The 25246-nt window shown below is 35.1% G+C and overlaps 1 protein-coding gene and 1 long non-coding RNA gene across 2 annotated transcripts; one reads left to right on the forward strand and one right to left on the reverse strand.

Moving 5' to 3' along the window:
* Positions 1 to 350: 350 nt before the first annotated feature.
* On the reverse strand, positions 351 to 3125 carry LOC113273305 (uncharacterized protein At2g39795, mitochondrial-like). The gene is made up of 2 exons (XM_026523048.1): positions 3006 to 3125; positions 351 to 722 (listed from the first exon to the last, which is right to left on the reverse strand). Exons 1-2 carry the CDS (start codon positions 3123 to 3125, stop codon positions 351 to 353), a joined length of 492 nt encoding a protein of 163 aa, XP_026378833.1.
* A 13993-nt stretch (positions 3126 to 17118) lies between these two features.
* LOC113274370 lies at positions 17119 to 17981 on the forward strand. The gene is made up of 2 exons (XR_003322975.1): positions 17119 to 17524; positions 17623 to 17981. It is a non-coding gene; the product is annotated as an uncharacterized LOC113274370 (long non-coding RNA).
* The last annotated feature ends 7265 nt before the right edge of the window (positions 17982 to 25246 follow it).

Genomic DNA, 25246 nt, shown 5'->3' on the forward strand with positions numbered 1-25246 from the left:
TCAATGAGAGTAATTGCGAGCGATTCGAAGGCCCTGTTGAGTATAAAAGTGATGGTAGGACCATATGAAAGGGGTTCGAAGAGTTTAGGAGAGTTTGGACACGATTGGGAATGAAGAATCACGCCGTAGAAGGAGTTGCAGCAGCAGGAGGAAGAAGATCATCGAAGAATATAAGACCCACGTCGAAAAGTCGTTGGAAACTGTCGCTTAATTTCCCAACTCATTTCCAGCGACTGTGGAATAGTGTTAACAGCACTAAGCTTATATCGTTTATTTTGTGCCGAACTTTGTGCGTCACAATATCCTGTTTTATATCATTTTCCTGTTTTTCTCTTCATTGTAGTAGCTACTTACGCATAATCAAGTCCTTTGTAATATATATTTTCTTCATCTGGAGTATATGCATACTTGATACAGAAACTATCTATGGAAAACTCATCTGGATAAGCAATTACACCATACTCCAAAGTAGTCCCGCGAAAATTCGTATCAGTTACAACTAAGCGTATGCTGGACTGTGGATCATTAACGTTATCCTTGTCTTGGTTATTCTGGTCATCCGAATCATCACCATTTTCCTCCTTGTTAACGTCAATAGAGAAATCAGGCATGTGAACTATGACTTTGATATAATCACCTATGTATTCTCTAATCAATGTTACGGTTTGTTCCCCTGGTTTATCTTCAATTTTGAAGGGAAATCCACTTGGTGTCTCCAAAACCTACCAAAACACATAAAAACAGCGCATTTCATGGTGTTGATACTTGATACAGCATAACTAATATTACAAAGCAGTTCGTGGTGTTGCAATTATAATATATAAGGAGATATACAAGTGGAGCTCATGTATTGGTGTAGGCTACTGACATACCATACTTGCATCTTAATTATAGTGAAATAGCTAGGCGACGTACTGTCGACTGGAAAGCAGGATATATCAAAAACAACGATAATTTCCTACTAAAACCAATATTACAAAAAGAAAATGCAGTTTTCTATGTAAGGACTAAGGACAACCAATCGAAAAAGATGAAAGACGGTCGGGATAGATTTAATCTATGTCAAGACAAAGGATGGTAGGGATTTATCTTATTGCAGAAGACAATGGACTCCCATGGTTAATTGTATAAAGCAAAAGACAAAGGATGTCAAACGGTGCAGTTTCCTAACAATAAATTGTTGATAAACCGAAATTAATTGTGAATAAATAAGTATCTATACCAATGTAATAACCTATATATTGTAAGGGGTTGAGATCCATTCACGAGTTTATTCTCACACTATTTAATATTTTGGATGCCAATTTTTTATACAAATCCGAAACAATAACGTATCTGAAGCTAATATTTCGATGCTCGTCTTACATAGCTCTATACTCATACCAAAGTTAGTGCATTCCCAGAGTTATAACCTTGCCATTTACCACTTTGAAATACTGTTAACTTTCAACAGCTGACACGACCCCAAAATTGAAGAGTCCTTGCTACAAGAATTGTTGCTGGCAGTTTCTTATATCAATGTTTACAAACATTATGCCAACTACAAAACCAATGGAATTTTGAATTTTTTGAATTTTTTTATTTGCACAATCGGTAGACTCGTGATGTTTATTATCTACCGATTATACAGTCCGTAGTCTCTTGATGTTCTTTATCTACCGAATGTGGTAGTAGCGCCAAATTCAAAATTTTCAAAATCCAATGGAATTTTGAATTATTTGAACTTATCTATTTGCTTTGCACAATCGGTAAAATCGTGATGTTTATTATCTACCGATTATACAATCGGTAGTGACATGATGTTCTTTATCTACCGATTGTGGTAGTAGCCCCAAATTCAAAATTTTCAAAAACCAATGGAATTTTGAATTTATCTATTTGCACAATCGGTACTTTAGTGATGTTTATTATCTCTACCGATTATTATCTCTATTATACAATCGGTAGTCTCGTGATGTTCCTTATCTATCGATTGTGTTAGTAGCCCCAAATTCAAAATTTTCAAAAACCAATGGAATTTTGAATTTTTCTATTTGTTCAATCGGTAGTTTAGTGATGTTTATTATCTCTACCGATTATGTCGTAGCCCCAAATTTAATTATTTCAAAACAAAGCAAAGAAGATAAGATCGTAATCACAATCGGTTGATAAAAACCAATACTACCAGCAACTACATAGAGCTTCAATCGATATAAGGTATAGGCACTTTAGATCGGTAGATAATAAACATCACGATTCTACCGATTGTGCAAATAGAGAAATTCAAATAATTCAAAATTCCATTGGATTTTGGAAATTTTGAATTTTGCGCTACTACCACAATCGGTAGATAAAGAACATCACGAGACTACCGACTGTATAATCGGTAGATAATAAACATCAGGAGTCTACCGATTGTGCAAATAGAGAAATTCAAAAAATTCAAAATTCCATTGGTTTTTGAAATATTTGAATTTGGGGCTACTACCGCAATCGGTAGATAAAGAACATCACGAGACTATCGATTGTATAATCGTTAGATAACAAACATCATGAATCTACCGATTGTGCAAATAGAGAAATTCAAAATACCACTGGTTTTTGATTTTTTTTGAATTTGGGACTACTACCACAATTGGTAGAAAATTAACATAACGAGATTACCATTTTGACTACCGATTATAATTTTCGTAACACAAATCAACATACATCAATAGAAACTACCGACTGTAGTATTGTCTACCGATTATGGAGGGTATTTTAGACATTTCAAAAAATCTGAGATAAGGGGTGGCTTTATTGGGTGACCTTTTTTTTACTATTAGTCGCCCCTAATTTTTTCGGGGTCGCCCCTAGAGACGTCAGATTTTTTTTATGAGGACAAACTTGTAATCCTTTTAGGGTTTTATTCTGCTAAACCTAAACACTTCCAAACATTTTATTTATCCTTCACAAATTTTATACTCTTCGATGGTGGTGTCGATTCTTCTTTTATGGGAATCCAGTCTGGTAGCTTGGTCGAGTACCGTAACTGCTCGATTCGTGGTAATCGACCAATAGTTTGCTTCCAAATCACTGCGAGCTCCCAAATTCCGTATCTTTTTAAGACCTACCTTGAATTCATGCATCACATTTTCAAGCTTCATGGTCTTCCCAGGTCAATTGTGTCATACAGAGACAAGGTATTCCTCAGTAACTTCTGGAAACATCTATTCAAATCATTAGGCACTCATTTAAACCTCAGTACTTCTTATCACCCACAAACTGGTGGGAAAACTGAGAGAACCAATGATTTCCTTGAACAATACCTTAGATGCATGACTGGTTCAACTCCTAAACTTTGGCTCAACTGGCTAGCCTTAGCAGGATGGTGGTTTAACACAAACTACCACACCAGCCTCAAGATGACCCCATTTCAGGCTTTGTATGGATACACTCCACCTCATTTGGCATTTCCATTCCATGCTACCACTTCAGTTGTTGTTGTGCATGGCTACCTTCTTGAGATAGACCACATGCTCCAACTACTTAAAGAAGTTATTTCTAAAGCTCAACACAGGGTGAAGCATTTTGCATATGCCCATGGAATTGAAAAATCTTTTGCATTGGGAGACTTGGTGTTCTTAAAATTGCAACCTTATAGACAGTCTTCTGTTGCACTAAGAACTAACATGAAGTTGTCTGCTAATTATAGAGAAAGACAAGATCAAAATCTAAGAAACCCAAAATAGAATCCAATTAATAATAAAATCTAAACAACCAAAAAACGAAAAACAAAAAAAAGTAAAGTACAAAAGAAGAAATTTAAAGGGGAAATTATATTAGGCTAGATGAATAAATACTTTAGGATTAATAGAATCAATTGTAACTGAATTAGGAAAAGGCATGGATGTTGAATTATTGTTGTATCTAGTATTTGATAAGAACGGATTTGTTGTGATTAATGGACGAAGGAGGATTCTATTACTACTATTCTGAGTGATACAAGAAGATGAATAAGAATATCTAGATGTATAAGTAGAAGAAGACGATGAGATCAACTTTCTTGCGCGTTCCGCCACGAATCTCCGCATCGTCTCTTTATTTCTGAAATATGAGGTCAGAGATTTCTAATAGAGACTAGTACTGTTCTGTTTTGATCCAATTAAAAACCGACATGTTATTGTTTATTTCTATTTTTTCCTAATAATTTCCCCACACCACACAACACACAAACCAAGGAAAAAATCAAAGAAGTAGAAATTGACGTTTAGTCCCAAAGTTACTGGGCTTGGGACGCTTTAGTCCACTCATCTCATGCCTAGTACTCTCTAGTCCAAAAAAGCTCCGTCTCCGACAGTTTAGTCAAAATATGGACGAGTTCGTCCAAAACCCATCCACGATCCCGATTTTCTGGACTGCCAATATCCCGTAACTACCCTTGAGCCGATTTTAAATATATAAGTAGGATTTGAAATCGAAAGTTTTGGATCTCAAACATGAACTCAAGATAGGAAGCCGGTCTGAGAAAAATTTTGGAGGCGATTTAACAGATTCAGAGAGAATTTATCGTATTTCATCGTTTCTTCAACATAATTCAACTTCAGGTTACTGGTGAAGTGTTTTGAAATTGATAATTTTTTATCTCAGATTTGAATTCATGACAGATTCAGTTATAGATCGATCTAGATATAAATTTCAGAGGTGATTTAACAGATTCATAGAGGTTTAGTTGGATTTGATCGTTTCTGCAGCAGAATTCAACTTCAGGTTAGTTTTCTTTTTGCTTCATCGTTGAATTTCGTTTCTGATATTTAGTTTTTTTTGATTTTATGAGTTGATGATATGAATTTGATCTGTTACATCTTATTCTTGTATGTTCTTGATTTTATTTTTATTATATTTTAGCTTTTGATTTTCGTTAAATGATTTTGATTACTGTTTTTTGATGATGATTTTAGTTTTATGATACATGTTATGAAATAGAACTAATATTAAATCGTAGGTTTCTGATTTATTCAATTATGTTGTTCAAGTAAGATTCTTAAGCTTAATCGATGAAGTATTTGATTTATTTTTACTGTTATTTGATGTTTTGGCTTCTATTAAATGTGTACTTTCTTGTACACTGTTTAATTTTTAGGTTATTCAAATCTGAAATTGTGATTTGAAGCTTCAAATGTTTATTATCATTTGTTTTGTAATATATAGGGGTATCAAATATGTCTGAGAAGGTTATCCATGCTGTTTTGAATCATGTGAGCATTCTGCTGCTTTTCCTGTTAATACTTTGACAATCATAGATGAGTTGAAGCATTTTGCATGCAAGCATTTGAGGTCTTTGTCTCCTGGGAGTATACGTTTCAGCTATTTGGATAATCATCAATTAGTTTTTGTACAAGGTGATATACAACTGCAACGTTTGATTTCTCTTGTTATTCTTATTAAGAATGAAAATTTCTATTTGAATGTTGACGTGATTCAGAATCATACTTCTCGTTCTAATTCTGGTTTTAGTACTAGTTCTGGTTCTAGTACTGCAAATTCTTGTGTAACTGATAGTCCTAATATGGTAAGGGTGGTAGATCATGATGCAGACCAGTCCAAGCCTCTGATTTGTAATGAATGGATTTATGTTTTTGACAAAGTTGGCAGAGAATTTATGGGTGGTGTTAAAGATGTTAGAATTGCGGTTGATAAGTACAAGATGGCTACTGGTCACAAGATTATTATTCTTAAAAATTACAAGACTCGTTTTACTGCAAAGTGCAAACAAAATGATTGTAGTTGGAGAATTCATTTTGGGCCTGTCAATGGTGACATTACTCGATTCATGTGGAAATATTCTAATGTTATTCACATGTTAGTGGTGTTCATATTAGTCCACATTACAAATTCTTGTTTTTAGGCTTTTATATGTAGACATGTTTTGGGTGTACATCGTGGTACATATTTGTTGTTGTAGGCTTTTTAGGTGGCACATTTTGTAGATTACATACTCTTGGTGTAAATTACATATTCTTGATTGGTCTATGTTTTCTTTTTTCATATGTGATGTTGGTTTTGAGATCTTATTAGGTGTAAATTGTGGTGCACATTACTTATTCCAGATTTTTTTTTGTAGTTGTGGTGTTGGTTTGAGGTTGAAGAGTCCTGCGGTGACAACCAAGTTAGTCAAGCATGTGATCGCTGACAATATACAGGGTGATCATATTTTAAAACCCAGACATATCATGTCACTTTTTAAGAAGACTTATGGGACTAATATTAAGTATAACCATGCCCGTAGAGAGAAAGAAACTGTATTTGAAGAACAATTTGGTGATGACGAGAAGTCGTATAGCGATTTAAGTTGGTATGTCAAATCAATTGAAGAAACTAATCCTGATAGCTATGTGAAGTTTGAAGTTGAGGATGGAAACAGAAGATTTCATAGGATATTCATTTGTTTCGGTGCTTGCAAGCATATCTATAGGTATCTCAGGCCCATGATTTACTTAGACGCTACTTTTCTTACTGGTAGATTCAGGGGTACTTTGATGGCTGCAACATGTGTTAATGGAGACAATGGTTTTTACCTATTTTCTTTTGCTCCTGTTTCTTCTGTAAACAAAAACAATTGGTTTTGGTTTATGGAGAATCTTAAACAAGTTGTCGATGGTCGTCAGATTGTTTTCCTTAGTGATCGTCACGAAGGACTTTTGCAGGGCATTCTAAGAGTGTTTCCTAATTCATATCACAGCTATTATTTTTACCACATCAAGTGCAATCTCCCCATTGGATCAGGTGATGCGAATTCGAAGGATGATATTGATTTATTTTCAAAAGCTGCTTACTCTTACACAACAGCTAACTTTGAAGAATCTTTGAGGGGCATGCATGCAATTGGATGTGGACATGTTGCTAACTATATCAGGACTATTCCGAAGGAGAAATGTGAAAATGCATTTTTCCCTATATGCAGATATGGTGCTCACTCTTCAACTCTTTTCGAGTCGTTAAACAACTGGATTCTTGATTTCAAAAAGGTGCCTGCTTTTTGCTCTTCTCAATGCGATATGGTGAGTTTTATGTTTAGTTTTTCATTCATTAATTTTTCATTGATGTGTACATCTTACCTTCTACACATGTTTATCTGTCTATATTGTTGCACACATGGATTTGCTTGATCTTTAGATACTTTTACACATGTTTTATCTATGATTCTGCAACTGTGTGTACATTGTTGTACACATGGATTTCCTTAATGTGTACATTGTTGTACACATGGTTTATATGTATTCCTTTTAGATCATGTTTTGGTTTTATGTTTTGTGTTTTTACTATGTCAATTTGAAGGTCATGAAGATGAATTCTACGAGAAGGGTATAAGGTATAGAAACTTTCAACACCAGGCTCACTCCCACATTTGAGGCTTTACTAAAGGAAAACATCGACATTGGTCGTACTTGGACTGTTACTGAGTCCATGGAAATATTGTATGAAGTCACTTTGTAGATCTATTGCAGAAAACTTGTACATGTCACAGGTGGCGAGTTAATGGTTTTCCTTGCGCACATGCTTGTAATGCCATTCAAGCTACGAGGGAGGAAATATATTCATTTGTTGAGCCATACTTCACCACTGAATGGTACAACAAGACATACCAAGAGTTCATCTTTCCAATCCCCAATTATGACAAGCCACAGGCTTATGATCCTAGTGATAGGATTATTGTTCCTATTCCTTTTCCTCCACATGGTAGACGAAAATCACAGTGTTTCAAGAATGCTTGGGAGAAGCAAAAGAGACCTATGATGTGTACAAAGTGCTTCACCCTTGGTCACCACAACAGAGCTACCTTCCCCATGCTTTGATGCTTTTTACTATGTATGATTTGTTCAAAAGATTCTATGTTTTTTATTTTTACTTTTGGTAATGTCTTTTCATTTCTAAGCGTGGATGATTAGTTTCAGGAGCTGTGTACCATTATGTACACCTTTCTGTGCACTTCAGTTTCCTTACCTTTCTTTTTTACATGTGTACCATTATATACACCTTGGTGTACAATGGATGTTACTAGTCTATTTTTTAGTGATATTCTACATTTTTCACTTCTGTATAATTTCTACTTGTTTTTATTTTGCTAATAATGCATGTTCGATTCTATGTTTAGTGTTTCAGTTCATTTATGCAGACCTGGATAATTATAAAAATCTGCCAGTACATGTGCACCATTACGTACACCTTACAGTACCATTATAAATCTCTACTGTGTCAGTAAATGTGCACAATCATGTACACCTTAATTTTTTTACTAACCTGTAATATACACCTTAGTACTGACACAAGTATACTTTCAACACATGCATATCGTAACTAATAAAAAGATTAATTCAAGGTCTTAACTATTTTTAGTAGGCATAAGTCTTAAATTAAAACTAATAAAAAGATTAATTCAAGGTCTTTATAGTATTGAAAACTGAAATTTGAAAAGTGTACTGATAAAAAGATTGATTATCTGAACATAAAAAACGTTAGAAGCAATTCAGAAAGTGATCTTGTATAATGAAGATTAAAAAATCTCCTTCCTCTTCAACGGATTCTTTTCCATACTCTGGCGCCACTGCTTGTTCTCTTCATCCTTTGCTACATCTCACACCTTTTCATATACTCCGACTTTTTTCAGCATCTTCGCCACCAATTTTGATCTCATTTCCTGAAAATGTCTTCGGCCCTCTGCTGATCTCTTTCGATACTCTTTATCTTCTTTATACTTCGTTTCATAAAGTAACAAGTGTACGTGAGGCAGTCTGGATTGATTCCTTGTGAAGGGCATTGCATGATGTTTATTTCGTGCGGTTCTATAGGTGCATCACCCTTTAGCGCTCTCTTCTTGTTCCACATTTTCCAATTGCTATGCATCATCTTTATAGTCCTCATTTGAGTGCAATGAGTTGTACCACTTCCAATCTTCAGCTATGAAATCAAACTTCAAAAGTGACCAGTGAACTCCTACTGCCATTTGTACTGTAGAGTGATTGACGGGGATTACAAGAACTTCCAGATTGTCAGGCATGTCCCCTATGAAATCAACCACAATCCTTTGTACCTCTCTGATGATATTGTTCTTCACATAGTACTGCAATCAATAATTTGTTGTAAAATAAAATGAATTAGGTACACCTAAATCAGACCAGAAAACTAACAAGCATGTACACTATTACATATCAAACAGACGTATGTTATAGATGTATCCATGACGTATGATACATGTGTATAATTATGTACACAACTATATAAAATCTAACAATCAAGCATTCATTCGAACACTTAACAGAGCATGTGTCAATCATATGGCATATTGGTGTATATCTATGTCAACTCCTAAAGAAATCTACAAACACATAGAACACGCCATGTCAATCAGCTGTACTAGTATGTACACATCATTAAAGTATCTATATATGACATTTTTGATTTGTTTTTGAGAAACTTACACATGCAGTAGGACTCATTATTTCACATCTCATGTACTTCCGAACATCTGGATGACAGAAGCTATCTCTGACCATTGCATCGCAACGTCGATGGACGTAAAACTGCAGTACCTCTTGATACAGATACTTGTTGAACATCAGTTCACGAAGTACTTTTCCCACAATCAGAATTTGTTCTCTAACTGTTGGATCTTCAAGTTTTGTTAGTTCCCAAGCTACAGAGCTGCAGAATCATAAAGGAAATGTTAACATGGTGTACATAGTGGTGCACTTACCTTTTTTTGAATAAGATTCAATCATTCCTATAGTGCAAGATAATATTTTGTGAACTTACGTCAGGCTTGCATAGTCGAAGAATTTTTGTACCTTTTTTTTTGTCTTGTCCTGGTTCCATGGCATGGTATAGTGGTGATTGGAGAATATCTGGCAGTGGGAGACAAGGATGGTACTCATTTTCCTTTCTCTTTATTGGTGCAGGATAACCTTGTTCTTCTCCCTCTTTTTGGATCCCCTTGCCTTTTTGATCCACTTTCATCCTAACTTGTCTGGTTTTACCCTCGGCGGTGAAATCAGGATCTAGTTTTTTCTTTCCATCTCTCTTTGGTGGTATCTTGGACAACTTGCCAGCTTCTTTTGTCCTCAACATCTCTGCTTCCTTCATCTTCCCTGCTCTTTTCTTTTCTGGTGGTGTATTCTGCTCCTGTACTTCTTGACTACTAAAAAATTCATCTTCATGATATTGGATGAAGTGCACTGCTTCAGCAACAATCATTTCTTGTACATCTTCATTGGATAATGATTTTTTCGATGAATTTTTTATTGGATATTCTTGGCTCAACAATGAAAAGCTTGGACAATCGTGGATCAAGGTTTTCATCTTTACCTTCACTTCAGATAGTGCCATTTTTTAACAACCTTTCTCAAGATTTACGAACACAGTTTCAGACAAGTTATCTAGAAGGTCCTCAATTGATGTATAAGTCTCCTTCTCTATCTCTTCTCCTTGTTTGAGTAAAATGACATCTTCTTCAACTAGCAACATGCCTTTAGGGTCCAGTTGAGATATGACTTGAGCTGCGATTATCGTAGCTTCATCAATTTCAGCAGATGGAGTGGCATCCATCACATTCTGGTGTTCTTGATGTTCAGAGATTTCAGCTATTGGCAGAGAAGTGCTCAAAAAATGCATATTTTGTTAGGTTCTACAAAAGTGTACATCTTTGTACACACACATAAGAAATCACTAAGGTGTACATCTTGGTACACATATACAGAAAATGAAAAGAAATGCGAGATGAGATCATTTTCTTCATACCTAGGCTTCTTAACAGTTCCAGACTCAACACCTTGCCTTGTTCCATCCTTGCCATCCTTCTGTTCATTTGTCTTTGACACAGAAGTGCTAAAAGATTCAAGGTTTGAGAAAAGGTACGAGTTTTAACATACTGGTGTACAACTATCTACACACATAAAAAGAAATGACTGCCACATTTAATAAAAGTGATTTTATACCTTTGCTTTTCAGGAGTTTCAGACGGAACTTCATTCTTTTCAGATTCAGTTTCATGCTCGTCATCACCACCTTTGCTACCCTCTTTGTCATTGTGATCACCATGCATATCACCACCTTTTCCCACCCTGCTCATCATCATCATCTTTATCATCATGCATATCACCACCTTTGCTACCCTCCTTGTCATCATTATCATTGCTACCCTCCTTGTCATCATCATCCTTATCATCATGCATATCACCATCTTCATTGTGCTCCTCTTACTCCTCCTCCTCAATCTCCTCCTCCTGCTCAGTTTCAAGCCGTATTTCCTTTGCAAATTTAAAGATTTCATCCAAAGTGTAATTATGAAAATCATTCACTTCTCTTTTTGTCAAGTTAATTAGACCAACTTCATTAAATTTTAGTTTATTCTCTTCGATGAAATTAAGAAGCCTTTCTTGCCTCTCCTAAACTTCAGTAAGCTCCCCATCCAACTCATTTCTTTGCATATCTGATATGCACATCTTTTCCTTCATTGCATCTATGTTATTTTCTTGTTTCTGCCTCCGATACTCATCCAAAAGCAATCGCTCTTTATCAGTGTAAGCCTTTACCCATCTTGGTTACATCTGAAAACATGCCAAAGTATCAATATTTATCACAGGTAATTTTCCACACATGTATTAAAAGTGTACATTGTTGTACACATGATTTTTTTTTCAAATCTATCACCAATTTTTTACAATCCTGTGCACCTTATTAAAGGTGTATATCGATGTACATATACTATCAACAATGTACAATATTGTACACCTTATTAAAGGTGTATATCAATGTACATATACTATCATAAGAATTTTTTTTGAGATACCTTTGTCATGGCGTCATTCAGGTCTTTCTCGATTGTATTACTAGTGTCACTGATGATCCACCTGAGAAGCCTTGGCACACCTTCCTCATTGCTTGGATGCATGATTTTGTTGTGTTCAGCAAACCAATGTTGCATTAACAAAAAGGTGAATAGTTAGAAATGTAAGAGAAATGAACAAACACAATGAACAGAATTATTTAAAATGGTGAATGAATATATCAGGTGTACAACTCACCAACATATAAATCACGCAACCATTAACTTTAAGTGGTGAATAAAAATGTTTCTTAATGCACGCCATGAGATACTCATGTATATGAACTGGCAAACAAGTTTTCTTCATCCTATCAAAAGACCCAAAAAAGTGTGCATACTGGTTCTTGTTAATCATACTTCCATTTCTCTGGGTAAAAAACACCGTTATACACAAATACATAGTAAACAACACCACTAAGTCTTCAGCGTTTCTTTCAATCTCCATTCGCGACTTTGGGTTTAGCTTCATGATATGTACGATTTCCTCCTCCACATCTTTTTTCCCCGGCTCATTTTGTTTATTAAGAGTCAATCTGTTTATCAGCGGATCGTATCTTTTTTCAGCTGCAGTTTTTACATCTTCTCCTTTTTCAAGTTCCATTGCCACAATCTTAATACCATAAATTAGAAACAAATCCTCGGGTTTAATCTTTACTGCTACTCTTGCGTTCTTCTTGGGAGTATCAAACATGAAATAATGTCCCCCTGTGTCACAAATTTCATGGAGATAATGTCTCACAATTTTCAAGATTGAGTTTGGGTTCTTAGTCCATATATTATCTCTCTTTTTACTTGGATCTTTCTTATGTTTCTGATATGCTTTTTTTGTGGACAAAGATATCTATAACATGCCAGAATGGTCCTTCTTTTTGCTTCTCTAATTGATAATCGGTGAACCATACTTTTTCTCCTCTTTTTGTTTCATCTTCCTCAAGGTTTCTATTCACAAAGTCACTCATTGCATGGAAACTTGATCTATAAAGTTTGTTGGTATCTACGAAAATGAACCAAGAAGAATAATACATTCATTATACTCATAACTAAAAGATAATCATTTCATTGTACACACAAATAGGACCATATCATACATGTGTGTAGATGTGTATACTCCTACAGAGAACTAACTAAATCAAAAATTATTCCCACACAACATGCCATAAATCAATGCGGGTGTACAAATATTTACACTCATAAATAAATCTATCAAAAACAGCTTTAAAACACACACATCAGGCCATATGAAGATGAAATTGTATGAGGGTGCACAGATGTGTAAACCAATACCACAAATGATGGGATAATATGTTGACAACACACACATTAGGCCATATGAAGATGAAATAGCATGTTGGTGCAAATATGTGTACACCGGCACCACAAGTGACAGCACAACGGGTTGAAAACACACACAACGGGCCAAATAAAGGTGAGATAGCATGCTGGTGCAAATATGTGTACACCAGCACCAAAAATGATGGAATAAAATGTTGAGAACACACACATTAGGCCATATGAAGATGAAATAGCATGTTGGTGCAAAGATGTGTACATCGGTAAACACAAGTGGCGGCACAACATGTTGAGAACACATACAACATGCCAAATAAAGGTGAAATAGCATGTTGGTGCAAAGATGTGTACACCGGTAAACACAAGTGATGGAATAACATGTTGAGAACACACACAATAATACATATAAAGATGAAATAACATATGCCGGTGTACAGATCTGTATACTGTTAAACACAAAGGATGGACAAGATGTTGTAAAAACACACAACAATACATATAAAGGTGAAATAGCATGCCGGTGTGCAGATCTGTACACTGTTAAACACAAAAGATGGACAACATTTTGAAAACAATTTTTTTTTGCCAGTATATGAAGTAGCATTACCCTTTTTTGCTACTGCTGATGTTGAAATTGCTGCATATTTTTTCTTCTTAGGTAGTGGTGCCTTTGAACAATCTTCTGTTGTTGTTGATGTTGAAATTGCTGCAGATTTTGATTTCTTCTTAGGTTGTGGTGACTTTAAACAATCTTCTGTTGTTGTTGATGTTGAAATTGCTGCAGCTTTTGATTTCTTCTTAGGTTGTGGTGACTTTGAACTATCCTATGATGCTGTTGATGTTGAAATTGCTATAGATTTTGATCTCGTCTTTGGTCCTTGTGATTTTGAACCTACTTCTTCAACTGTTGTTGTTGTATCAAAAGATATTTCGGTTGATTTCCGATTTGCAACTGGTCTTTTAGCAATCACCATGATGTTACTACTACTGTATTCATCAATTTAGGGTTTGATTATGAAAATTTAGGGTTTTGATGAGAATTACATGTGTACACATATACTACTACGCCGCACAGTTTCTTTTTTGAGCAAACCTGTCACGTCCAAGTTGAATGTGTCCGTTACAAAACAGTTTCCACTCGCTGCACGTATGCTTTATGAAACACGTGTGGAGGTCAGCAGCGTCTTTGTACATTTTCTGGACTAAGTTGTTCCTGGTTGGAACAGGGTGGACTAATCTGTTCTTTTTCGGGGGGTTTGGACTGAACTGTTTTTTTCCATCAAAGAAAAGATGGATGGCACACAGAAATTTCCTTTATCTTGATTTAATTACTAGTTTGAGTTTGATTTATTGACTTGTTTTTGTTTTTACGGAGCACAACTAGTCATAAAACACCAACTCATATTATTTTTAATAAATGAAAACCATTTGATTAAAAAGTGGCACAAAAATTCATGTCAAATAATAATGAGTAAATTTAGTTTTTATTACTTTTAAAAAGACAACATGCCCTTTTTACTTTGATTTCTTCTTATTCTGCTCTCCTTTCTTTTTTCTTCTTTCTTCCGCCTCCTTCTCCCCACCACCATCACCACCAGTAGCAACAAATAGCTCCGCGAACACCAGCAACAACAAATAGCTCCGCGAACACCAGCAACAACACCTCTGTCTCCTCCGCGAACACCCCCGTCTCCTCCACGAAACCTCCCTCTATTTTCTTCTACTTTTATGTTCAGAGCTATTACCAGCAGGAGCTCCGCCACCACCAAAACAATCGTTATGTCCAGATCCGTCACCAACAACACCTCCATCTCTTCCACGAACACCTCCTTCTCTTTTTCTTCTACTATTATGTTCAGATCTATCACCAACGATAGCTTCTCCACCATCAAACCAGCCGCTATGTCCAGATCCGCCACCAACAACACCTCTATCTCCTCCATTAACACCATCATCACTTTCTTCTCTTTCTACGTCCTGATTTTCCATCAACAACACCGCCTCCTCTTACTTTTGTTTCTTCCCACCACTACATGTCAGATCCGCCACCAACACTACTTCTGCCTCCTCCTTCTATCATCTAAAACCACCACCAATACCTTCAAATCGGCCGCCAAAAACACCTCCTCCTCCTTTTATCATCTACAATCAATATCAGTACCTGCAGACTCGCTCCCAACATCACGTCCGCCTCTTCATTTAATCCTCTACAATCACCACCACCACCTTCTGATGTTTCATCACCAGCAAATGATGATACATCTTCATCGTCGAAATCAATATTGTGTTGGGAAAATGATAGATTTATGATGATCGAACATTTTAATGATGAAAATTAAGTTTACGATGAAACCAAATTGTTACCTGATTTTTATCAGGTTTATTGGGCCTGACTTGGAAGTCGGCGTGTTTGGTTTCATCGTCGAAGTTACGTTATGCAATTTGTTTTCGGTTGTTTACCGAATAAATTAAGTAAACAATTTGACTTAGATGAATTGTGAAACAAGTTGGCTATTTACCACACTTTTTGACACTGGGGACCTAGGATTGCACCTTTTTAACAGTGGTCGACAGGTTTTTAGCTGGTCTCACACCGGATGACAGCATCCATATTCCCAAGCATTATAATCATAATCATGATCATGTAATTATGTAAGCAGCCAAACAGAAAGACTGAAACTTTTGAGATCAAAGATAGCTTTGGCCCCTATGTATTTTTCTGTCAGGAGATCAATTACTAATCAGATTAACGTACAAGACTACACAAAGAGGAGCAGAAGACCATCAAATGATGAATCCTTTTTCTTTAGGGAAACTCTTTATTACTCTGACTTACAACATTGGCAAATTTATTCTTCTAATCATTTCAGTTTTCTTGGAAATGATACACAGTCCATTATTTCTTTCTCAACCAATAACATTGATTGTGTGATATCTGCCTGCAGTAATCAGATTTGTTCCCTTCTCTTTGTTGACATGGAAAATACCTCCAAAGTTTCAAATAGAAAAGCTGAGATTGTGGAAAATATTGATAGTATCAAGTTATCAACTATACAGTACCGTAACACCACTTGAATACGCCACAACGGCATAACCACCCTCCCTGTTAGTGGCTGTACAAACTCTCTAGATTCGATATCATTTGGATACTTAATTATCAGCCAATCAAAATTTCAGAAGAGCTTTGCCTTCCCGAGAAGAAAGACTCTTAATCTCTTTTTTTTTTTTTACTCGGAAAAAATTAGTAGATTAAAATGAACAACCAACAATTCACAAAAAAACAGACAGACCCCAAGAACATGAACAATCCAAATAAAACCAGAGTAAAACCTATGTTGACACGACCACGACTAACAACCCTCACTGTAGTAAAAATGACTAACAACCCTCGCTGGCTCACTACATGGGGTATTTCTTTAGACATGTTTCCCTTTCATTGTAATAAATGGGTATTGTCAAATAATTTCCATACCAAAAAAGAGGAAGAAAAAAATCTCATGTCAACAGTACAATCGGTCAATCTCCCATTTCCTCGTCGATTTTTCTGTCTCCTAGGGTTGACATCTCATGCATATCAAGTGCGTACAATAGACAAAGAAACTGCATGCCCTTGATTATTACATTCATGATAATTATAGTATTATACTTGTGATCATAAAGAAAATTGATGTAAAGAGAATTTAATTTCAATCCTCCTTGATATTCGTCCTCTTCAAGATCCACACTTATTTTTGTAGGGTTATTTTGATTTTGGGTCATATAAAAATGACCAAAATTGCGGTTGGGTCACACTAAAATTTTAATTAGAGTTTCGGTCGGGAGACAGTTATTGACCATGTTGACAGTTTAAGAAGCTGTTAAATGTGCAAATGACTAACCAAAACTTAAATTTGAAATTATTTACTAACTCTGCCACCCCTAAATTCTTACGGTTAAGATGACTTATTTCCCTTTCATATTCTTCTTCCTCACTACCGCCCCACCCCTACCCTGTAAATTTGCCCCAACCACCATTCTTGATACAAAAATCCTCCAACTAAAATAGAACCTAGAATCACCAAACAAAGATCGCCTTTTCAATTTCAATGTTCTCTGACTTGTTATCGAACATAGAAAAGAATTCAGACCGGGAAGATCAAAGAACAAATTAGGTTTCCTTTTTTGCAAAAACAATCAAAAATACCCAATCAACAAGCAATCAAAAAGAAAATCAAATTTGTACGAAAACCATTACTGCATAGCAACCGATTTCATGTATGGTATTCAATTCATACCAAAAGTTCAACAAAAATTCGAATAAAAAAAATTCATTGAAGAAACTGGAACGTCAAGTTCCCGTAATTTTCATGTTCTTCTTCCTAACCATCACAATCTTCAAGAAAAACAGGAGAAAAGGTTTTCACGTTCTTTTTCCTAAATCTTGTATACAAATTTCAACGTCAACAATTTTAATTTTTTATGGGTTTAACTAATTTGTTGGATCTGATTAAAAGGAAAGGAGCATGAAAAATGGTGAAGACGGTATATGTGAAAACTAATCTTCAACAAATAATCAATCAATTGTTGGATCTGTTTTTTTTATCCGAAAAACTTTGAAGTATCGAGGAGCATGAAAATGGTGACGATGGTATGGATAGACTGTAATATCGAGGAACATGGAAATGGTGACGGTGATATCAACGGAGGTGAAAATGGTGGTCTGGTATGTGTGATATCATGGATGATTATGTTAGAGTGGAGTATTGAATTTTCTTCGAAAGATTTTAACAAAATCAATATACTACCGACATGTGGTGCTGGTTGTGTTAACTGCGATTAATTGTGTTAGATAAATTTAATTTAATTCTAAAAAGTAAATAATTAACTAACGGAAGTAAATAATTAACTAATGATCAAGGCGGTCTCGTGACCCAAACTCAAATCATAATTTTGGCGTGACCAAAATTATAATTCTGGTCACTTTTACGTGATCCAAAATCAAAATATCCTTTTTTTTTTATATATTTTTTTCTTTTTTTGAATTTTGCATAAACGAAGAAGAAAATACATTGCTAAGCTCTCATAATGTGAAAACATTACAGACTAACTACACTCAATAATCACCTTCAATACATTGAAACAAATCTACATGTACTACTAGTTTTTTGTCTACGTAGCAACCAACTGACGTAGAGAAGACCATCAAATGACTTTTTTTCCTTTTCTTTTTGCTTGATCAGAGATCATGAAATGATGAGTCCTACTCCTTGGGACCTCACACCTTTCTTAAATTTCATTTGTCTTTGGAAATGATTACTCTCAAATCGAGTAGGCGGCGTGTAAATTTAAGACTAGAGTCTAGACTAGCCAGAGAGAGGAGAGACAAGACTTGGTGTATACATCATAGTTAAAGAGTCTTCAAAATTCAAACAAAGAGGTTTGGTGGGTGTGGAGTAGAGACTATATAATAAGGACATTGACTACTACTGGCTAGTGTCAGTTTCAACTCTGCGAGGCGTTTTCTTACCGAAAACAATAAAGGAGGAACAAAAATATTCGTACTTGTTCTTTTTCATTAAATTATGAAGTAGCATATACGGCAGAGAATATCCTGCTGGACAGATAAGTACTTGTCTTCATTCTTCTCTTCGTGGTTAAAATTTTAAAATGTAACATTTCTTCTATTTTTATTCCAGCAAATATCTTCTCTTGTTCCATAAATTCAGCCGTTTTTTCTTCTGTACCTTCTGACTAGCCAGGAATGATCTAATGAAATTTTATCATGGGCGTTAAAGAAACAATATGGACACTTGCGGAAGCATCGTCTCTTGCACGTCGCCTAGGACAGCCTAGGATGCGTGCTTAATAATCCTCAGATAACTAGGTCGTGTGCTTAATAAGCGTCAGACAATCCTATCCTTACAAGTCGGTTCTCTAGGTTAATTAGACCCGTGAATTTCTAATCTAACGATCCAAAAACGATCCATCGGTAGGCTTCGCTGCAAACTAGATTCGAAACCTATCATGTTTAAATTATTTTGTTGTACTCATGTTTTTCGTGGCAAACAAATATGATTTCTCTTTATCAATTCTGTTCAAAATATCGAGATTCAAGAGTATGCTCCTGTAATTATCATCATTCATATCCTTTTTTTATTCTACTCAACCATGTTAGGGGAATACTTTCAACCCATTACGGTGAAACTAGATGGAACATATTACAAACATTAACCTTTCCTGATGAGAAGCTTTCTCAAAGCTAAGAATATGTGGAAATATGTTGATGGCCAAGAAAGATGTCCGGCAACAACCAGCATCGATTTAAATGATTGGGAAGTCAACAATCACAAGATACTATCATGGATTGGAAATACAGTAATTACTTCAATCAGTATGGTTTTGATCTTGACAAAGAAGCACAAGACTTTCTTTCAAAAATGTTTACACAAATTAACTTTTCTCAAAGGTATAAGCTTGAACTAGATATTTGATTTCTTAAGCAACAGCGCGATCAATCAATCTCTGATTTTCACGCAGAGATGTCAGTAATTTGGAACCGGTTAGCACTTATGAAGCACGAATACTGATAACGGATAGGGATACGAGGATACTGATACCGAGATTCGTTAATTTTCAACAAAAGCGGATACATGTATCCATTAAAAATATTTGATTTAATAATTCATTTTAGTAAAAAAATCACATAAAATAAAAAAATTCCTTAAATACCATTTGAAACATTAAAAACAAAATAGATAAAAGCTATCTAACATCTCGATCACCCATCACTCATCAATATTGTCTTCATCAAAGAGTATCGATATTAGTTTTGTCTCGTCAAATGAAAGATTTGCAACTTCATATTCTCCCATACCGTCTAGTGGATCAAATTCATCTCCACTGATGTCCCACCTTCTAATTGCTTCTTTAGTATAATTTTCACTTTTTTCGTGAAAGGAGATGAATATTACTATGAATGAACACTATATCTTCAGCACGTTGGGGTACAATCTTGTTTCTCTTAATTGAATAGATGAAATTATATATTCTTCAATTTCTCTCCAATAATAAATTATGTATGTGCTCCAATTATATCATGGGAAGTATCCTATCTTAGAGTTTTTGAGAGGTATCCCAGAGTATCCGCTACCGTTTTTGTAATTAATATAAAAGGATAATTTGAATGGATCGAGTATCCTATACGTATCTGACACTGATACGATGTCCGATAAGGATACGTAACCGATTTTGAAGTATACGTGCTTCATAGGTTAGTATTCATCGAGCCGAAATGGACCGTTGATGCACAATTATGGCAAAAGTTTAGATAGAGTCGCGTTTAGTTCAATTCATGATGGATTTACGGGATGAATTTGAATCAGTCGGAGCTTTCATTCTTCATCGCACACCTCTTCCAACTGTTGAAGATACGCTACACTGTATAAACATGCAAACGGATCAAACCAGGTATATTTGTTGTATTTTTTGTGCCTTCGCGTTCAGATTTTCACTATCAAAAAAACCAACCAGCTTCACCATACCGTGACATGACTCACTTCCAATGTTACAACCACAATAAGCCTGGACATATAGATAAGAACTGCACTCTTCCATCAACTACAACATCACTATATTCATCCCATGTTCAATGTAATTATTGTAAGGATTTCGGATATAGAGTTAGGAGTTTCCCGTCACCAATATCTAAAAATATACAGGAAAATAGGAGACTTAGTGTGAATTACCCAACACATTTTACTACAGCACTGGTCTCATCTGATATAGAGGCAAACCATGAATCACTAGCACCTACATCCACCACTCTTGCCAATATCCAAGATATGCTCGAAAAATCCCTTATAGTTGGTAACAACTCCACCGTAGCTTCTGCTTTCTCAATCTCTAAAGGTATCTACTCAACTGGATGGTTTCTTTATTCTGGTGCTTCCAACCATATGACCTTTAATTTAAAACTATTTGAGAATTTTCATCCAGTTATCTCACATAAAATCCATACTGTTGATGGATCTGCGGTGACAGCTAGTCATGTTGGGTTAGTTAAATATTCACATAATTTATATGTTCCAGATGTGCTTCGTGTTCATAAAATCACAATAAATCTTATCTCTATTGGAAACTACGTGATCAAGGCATTAACCCCATTTTCTTATTTCCTCCTCTTCTAGCAAGGACCAAACTACAACAATCTGTTTTAGCTATGGACCAAAACCACTGGACTTAGTGCCCGAAATTTTTTTAAAACCGTAAAATATTTGGACCTTTAATTCCTTATGACTGATTTATGTATTCGTCGGAACATGTCACAATTTCATACTTTACATACAAAATAAGCAAAACCTCCAAGATTAATAACAAAACATTCTCATAAAGAAAAATAAGAACAAAAATTTTAATACATTGTTGTAATATTGTCCGGTTGTTGTCCAATGATTGAGCTCTCACTATCATATTGGATTTATAAAATAAAGCAAATTATATCATCAAATTAACTTGTTAAAACTATTCAATAAAATTCCAAAGCAAAATAATACTGGCTATACTATGTAATTCTCCAATCTTTAATGGATCATAAAACTGGGTCTCAGACTGGCCATTAACAAATGGAAAGAAAACTAACTAAACTGATTACAAATAAAATCAGTAAGATTTTTAGTTGGCGATCTTATATTGGACATTATTGATGACATGGTATATTAATGGAAATTGTCTTTATATTTAAGTGTGAGAGTGACCTTTTTGTATTTTTGTTTGTCGTTCTTGTCTTTTATAACCACCATTTTCATGGGTTCATTGCTTGTCGCTTTGGATATCCACTGTAAAAACTCTCCCTCGTTGAAACTTGTTGTTGTTGACATATATACCTACATTGTGCAGGGCTTGTGACTTGCTATCTTCTGAGAGGGATACATAGCAAATTTTAATTGGGAATTGCCTTCTACTGAAAATCATTTGAGATGCATCATCGGCATTAGTAGTCCGCACCCTTAATAAGTCGATTATTTTTCCAGAGTTTTTTCCTGTCAGTACTTGAGCCTGAATTACTGCACTCTGTACTAAGGTCACCCAAAGTCTTGTACCTTTATGAAGTTCTTCATAGTCTTTTAATAACATGATCGGTACACCAACCTTCAATCGTATCACATGACATAGGAATCCTGGGTATTCCAAATTATTCAGGATTTCCTGACGGTTATAATGATTTATTCTGTCGTTGTTGTATTTTCTGTGTTGACATCTGAATCTTCACTTACGTATATGTGCTCGTCTAATGGAAGGAGAGACATTCTGTGTCTATTGATATTATTCCAAATATATACTCTCAGGCAGAAGTAGATGATGATTCTTTAGAAACCCTAATATTAATAAAAAATTCTTGTTAATAACAAAAATCATGCAGATGAAATAGAATGAAAAAATAGGGTTAGGATATACCAAATTATGGATACAGATGCATTGAAAAGTGATGCATGAGGTCGATGCAACCATGGAAAAGTGATGCATGAGGTACATGCTTTCTTGGAAAAGTGATGCATGAGGTCCATGCATCCGTCAGAAACTGATGCATGAGGCCATGCATCCATCGAAAAGTGATGCATGTGACAATGTATCCATCGAAAAGTGATGCATGAGATCCATGCATACGTCGAAAAGTGAAAAGTGATGCATGAGGTCCATGCATCCGTCGAAAAGTGATGCATGAGGCTATGCATCCGTTGAAAATGGATGCAAGAATGATATTCAGGAACTTGAATAAAATTTCATCACAACAAGAACTCAATAATATTACATTAATCCTATTATTAACAATACAAATCAAATTTATGTATCTGCATATTTTCCATTCCTGGTCGTATCTATTTGATCTCTTAATCCAATGTTGCACATAATTAATAAATTATTGCAGACGTTGTTGTTGTTGCTGCTGCACAGTTAAATGTTGTATATTATGAAAAGACGTTATCTTTTTCTTCGCCTATCTCCTCCTTTGTCCCAGTTGTCGCTTATGTACAGAAACTTTAGAAATTAGCTTCTTTGGATCAAACGTCCAAAGCTAAAAAATAATGTATTAATGTACAAAGAACTAACGGTTAATTATTGCGGTGCTTGGTGTTGTTGATGTGGAATTTCTGATTTCTCTTTGTCTCGTCTCCTTTGTTGACCCAGTGGATAGTTTTTAAGGTGTTCATCTACGAAACTAGGTTTCCCGTCAATTGTTACGTACAGCTGACGACACACAAAAATAACGATTCTCGTAGCAGAAATGTAATAAGTTAAATACTAACAATACCATTGCTATATTCTATATACTTGGAATTGTTTTAGAATTTTAATAATATCAAAATATTTTTATCTAATATTTATGCTAACTTTAATTACCAACTTGGTTTACTTAATCAATCCCAAAACCTTAAAACATGATTCTGACCAAGAAACCCTAACTGTAATCTTAACATGCAAGGCAAGCAATATTAAGACGTACCCTAGTCTCAAACTTACATTACAGTTTATGAAGAATTCACCAATTCCTCCATCTACCTTATGGATTGATCATCATTTACTATGAATTTCCTCTTATTGGTTTTTGACGAAGACATATCCGTAGGTTCTTAGCTCTTTTTATTTTTTTGTGAGTTTTTTTTCTCCATCAATTCAAATGTTCTATACTTTTCTTATTTTCTCCTCTTCCAGTAAGGACCAAACCACAACAATCTGTTTTAGCTATGGACCAAACCACTGGACTTAGTCCCTGAAAAATTTTCAAAACCGTAAAAAACTTTGGACCTTTAATTCCTTATGACTGATTTATGTATCCGTCGGAACATGTCACACTTTCATACTTTGCATAAAAAATAAGCCAAACCTCCAAGATTAATAACAAAACATACTCATAAAGAAAAATAAAAACAAAATTTTTAATACTTTGTTACAATATTATCCAACTGTTGTCCAATAATTGATCTCTCACTATCATATTGGATTTATAAAAGAAAGCAAATTAGATCATCAAATTAACTTGTTAAAACTATTCAATAAAATTCCAAAGAAAAATAATACTGGCTATACTAAGTAATTCTCCTATCTTTAATGGATTATAAAATTGGGTCTCAGATTGGCCATTAACAAATGGCAAGAAAACTAACTAAACTGATCACAAATAAAATAAGTAAGATCTTTAGTTGGCGATCTTATACTGGACATTATTGATGACATGGTCTATTAGTAGAAAATTGTCTTCAACTTTAAGTGTGAGAGTGAACTTTTTGTATATATCTTGGTCGTTCTTGTCTTCAATAACCACCATTTTCATGGGTTCATTGCTTGTGGCTTTGGATAGCCACTGTAAAAATCTCCCTCGTTGAAACTTGTTGTTGTTGACATATATACCTAAATTGTACAGGGCTTGTGACTTGCTATCTTCTGGGAGGGATGCATAGCAAATTTTAATTGGGAATTTCCTTCTATTGAAAATCATTTGAGATTCCTCATCGGCTTTAGTAGTTCGCACCCTTAATAAGTCGATTATTTTTCCAGAGTTTTTTTCTGTCAGTACTTGAGCCTGCTATAATAAGGTCACCCAAAGTCTTGTACCTTTATGTAGTTCTTCATAGTCTTTTAATAGTATGATTGGTACACCAACCTTCAATCAGATCACATGACATGGGAATCCTGGGTATTCCAAATTATTCAGGATTTCCTGGCTGTTATAATTCTCTATTCTGTCGTTATTGTATTTGCCTGTGTTATCTGAAACTTCACTTACGTATATGTGCTCGTCTAATGGCAGGAGAGACATTACGTGGCTATTGATATTATTCCAAATATGGGCTCTCAGGCAGAAGTAGATGATGATTATTTAGAGACCCTAATATTAATAAAATATTCTTGTTAATAACAAAAATCGTGCAGATGAAATAGAATGAAAAATAGGGTTAGGATATACCAAATTATGGATACTGATGCATGAGGTCGATGCAACCATGGAAAAGTGATGCATGAGGCCATGCATCCGTCGAAAAGTGATGCATGTGACAATGCATCCATCAAAAATGCATCCATCAAACAATTAGGCAAATGCCTGTTTATGCGAAGTTCCTTAAAGATCTATGTACACGAAAG

The sequence above is a fragment of the Papaver somniferum genome, chromosome 4 (genome assembly GCF_003573695.1).
Source record: "Papaver somniferum cultivar HN1 chromosome 4, ASM357369v1, whole genome shotgun sequence".
NCBI classification, from domain to species: Eukaryota; Viridiplantae; Streptophyta; class Magnoliopsida; order Ranunculales; family Papaveraceae; genus Papaver; species Papaver somniferum.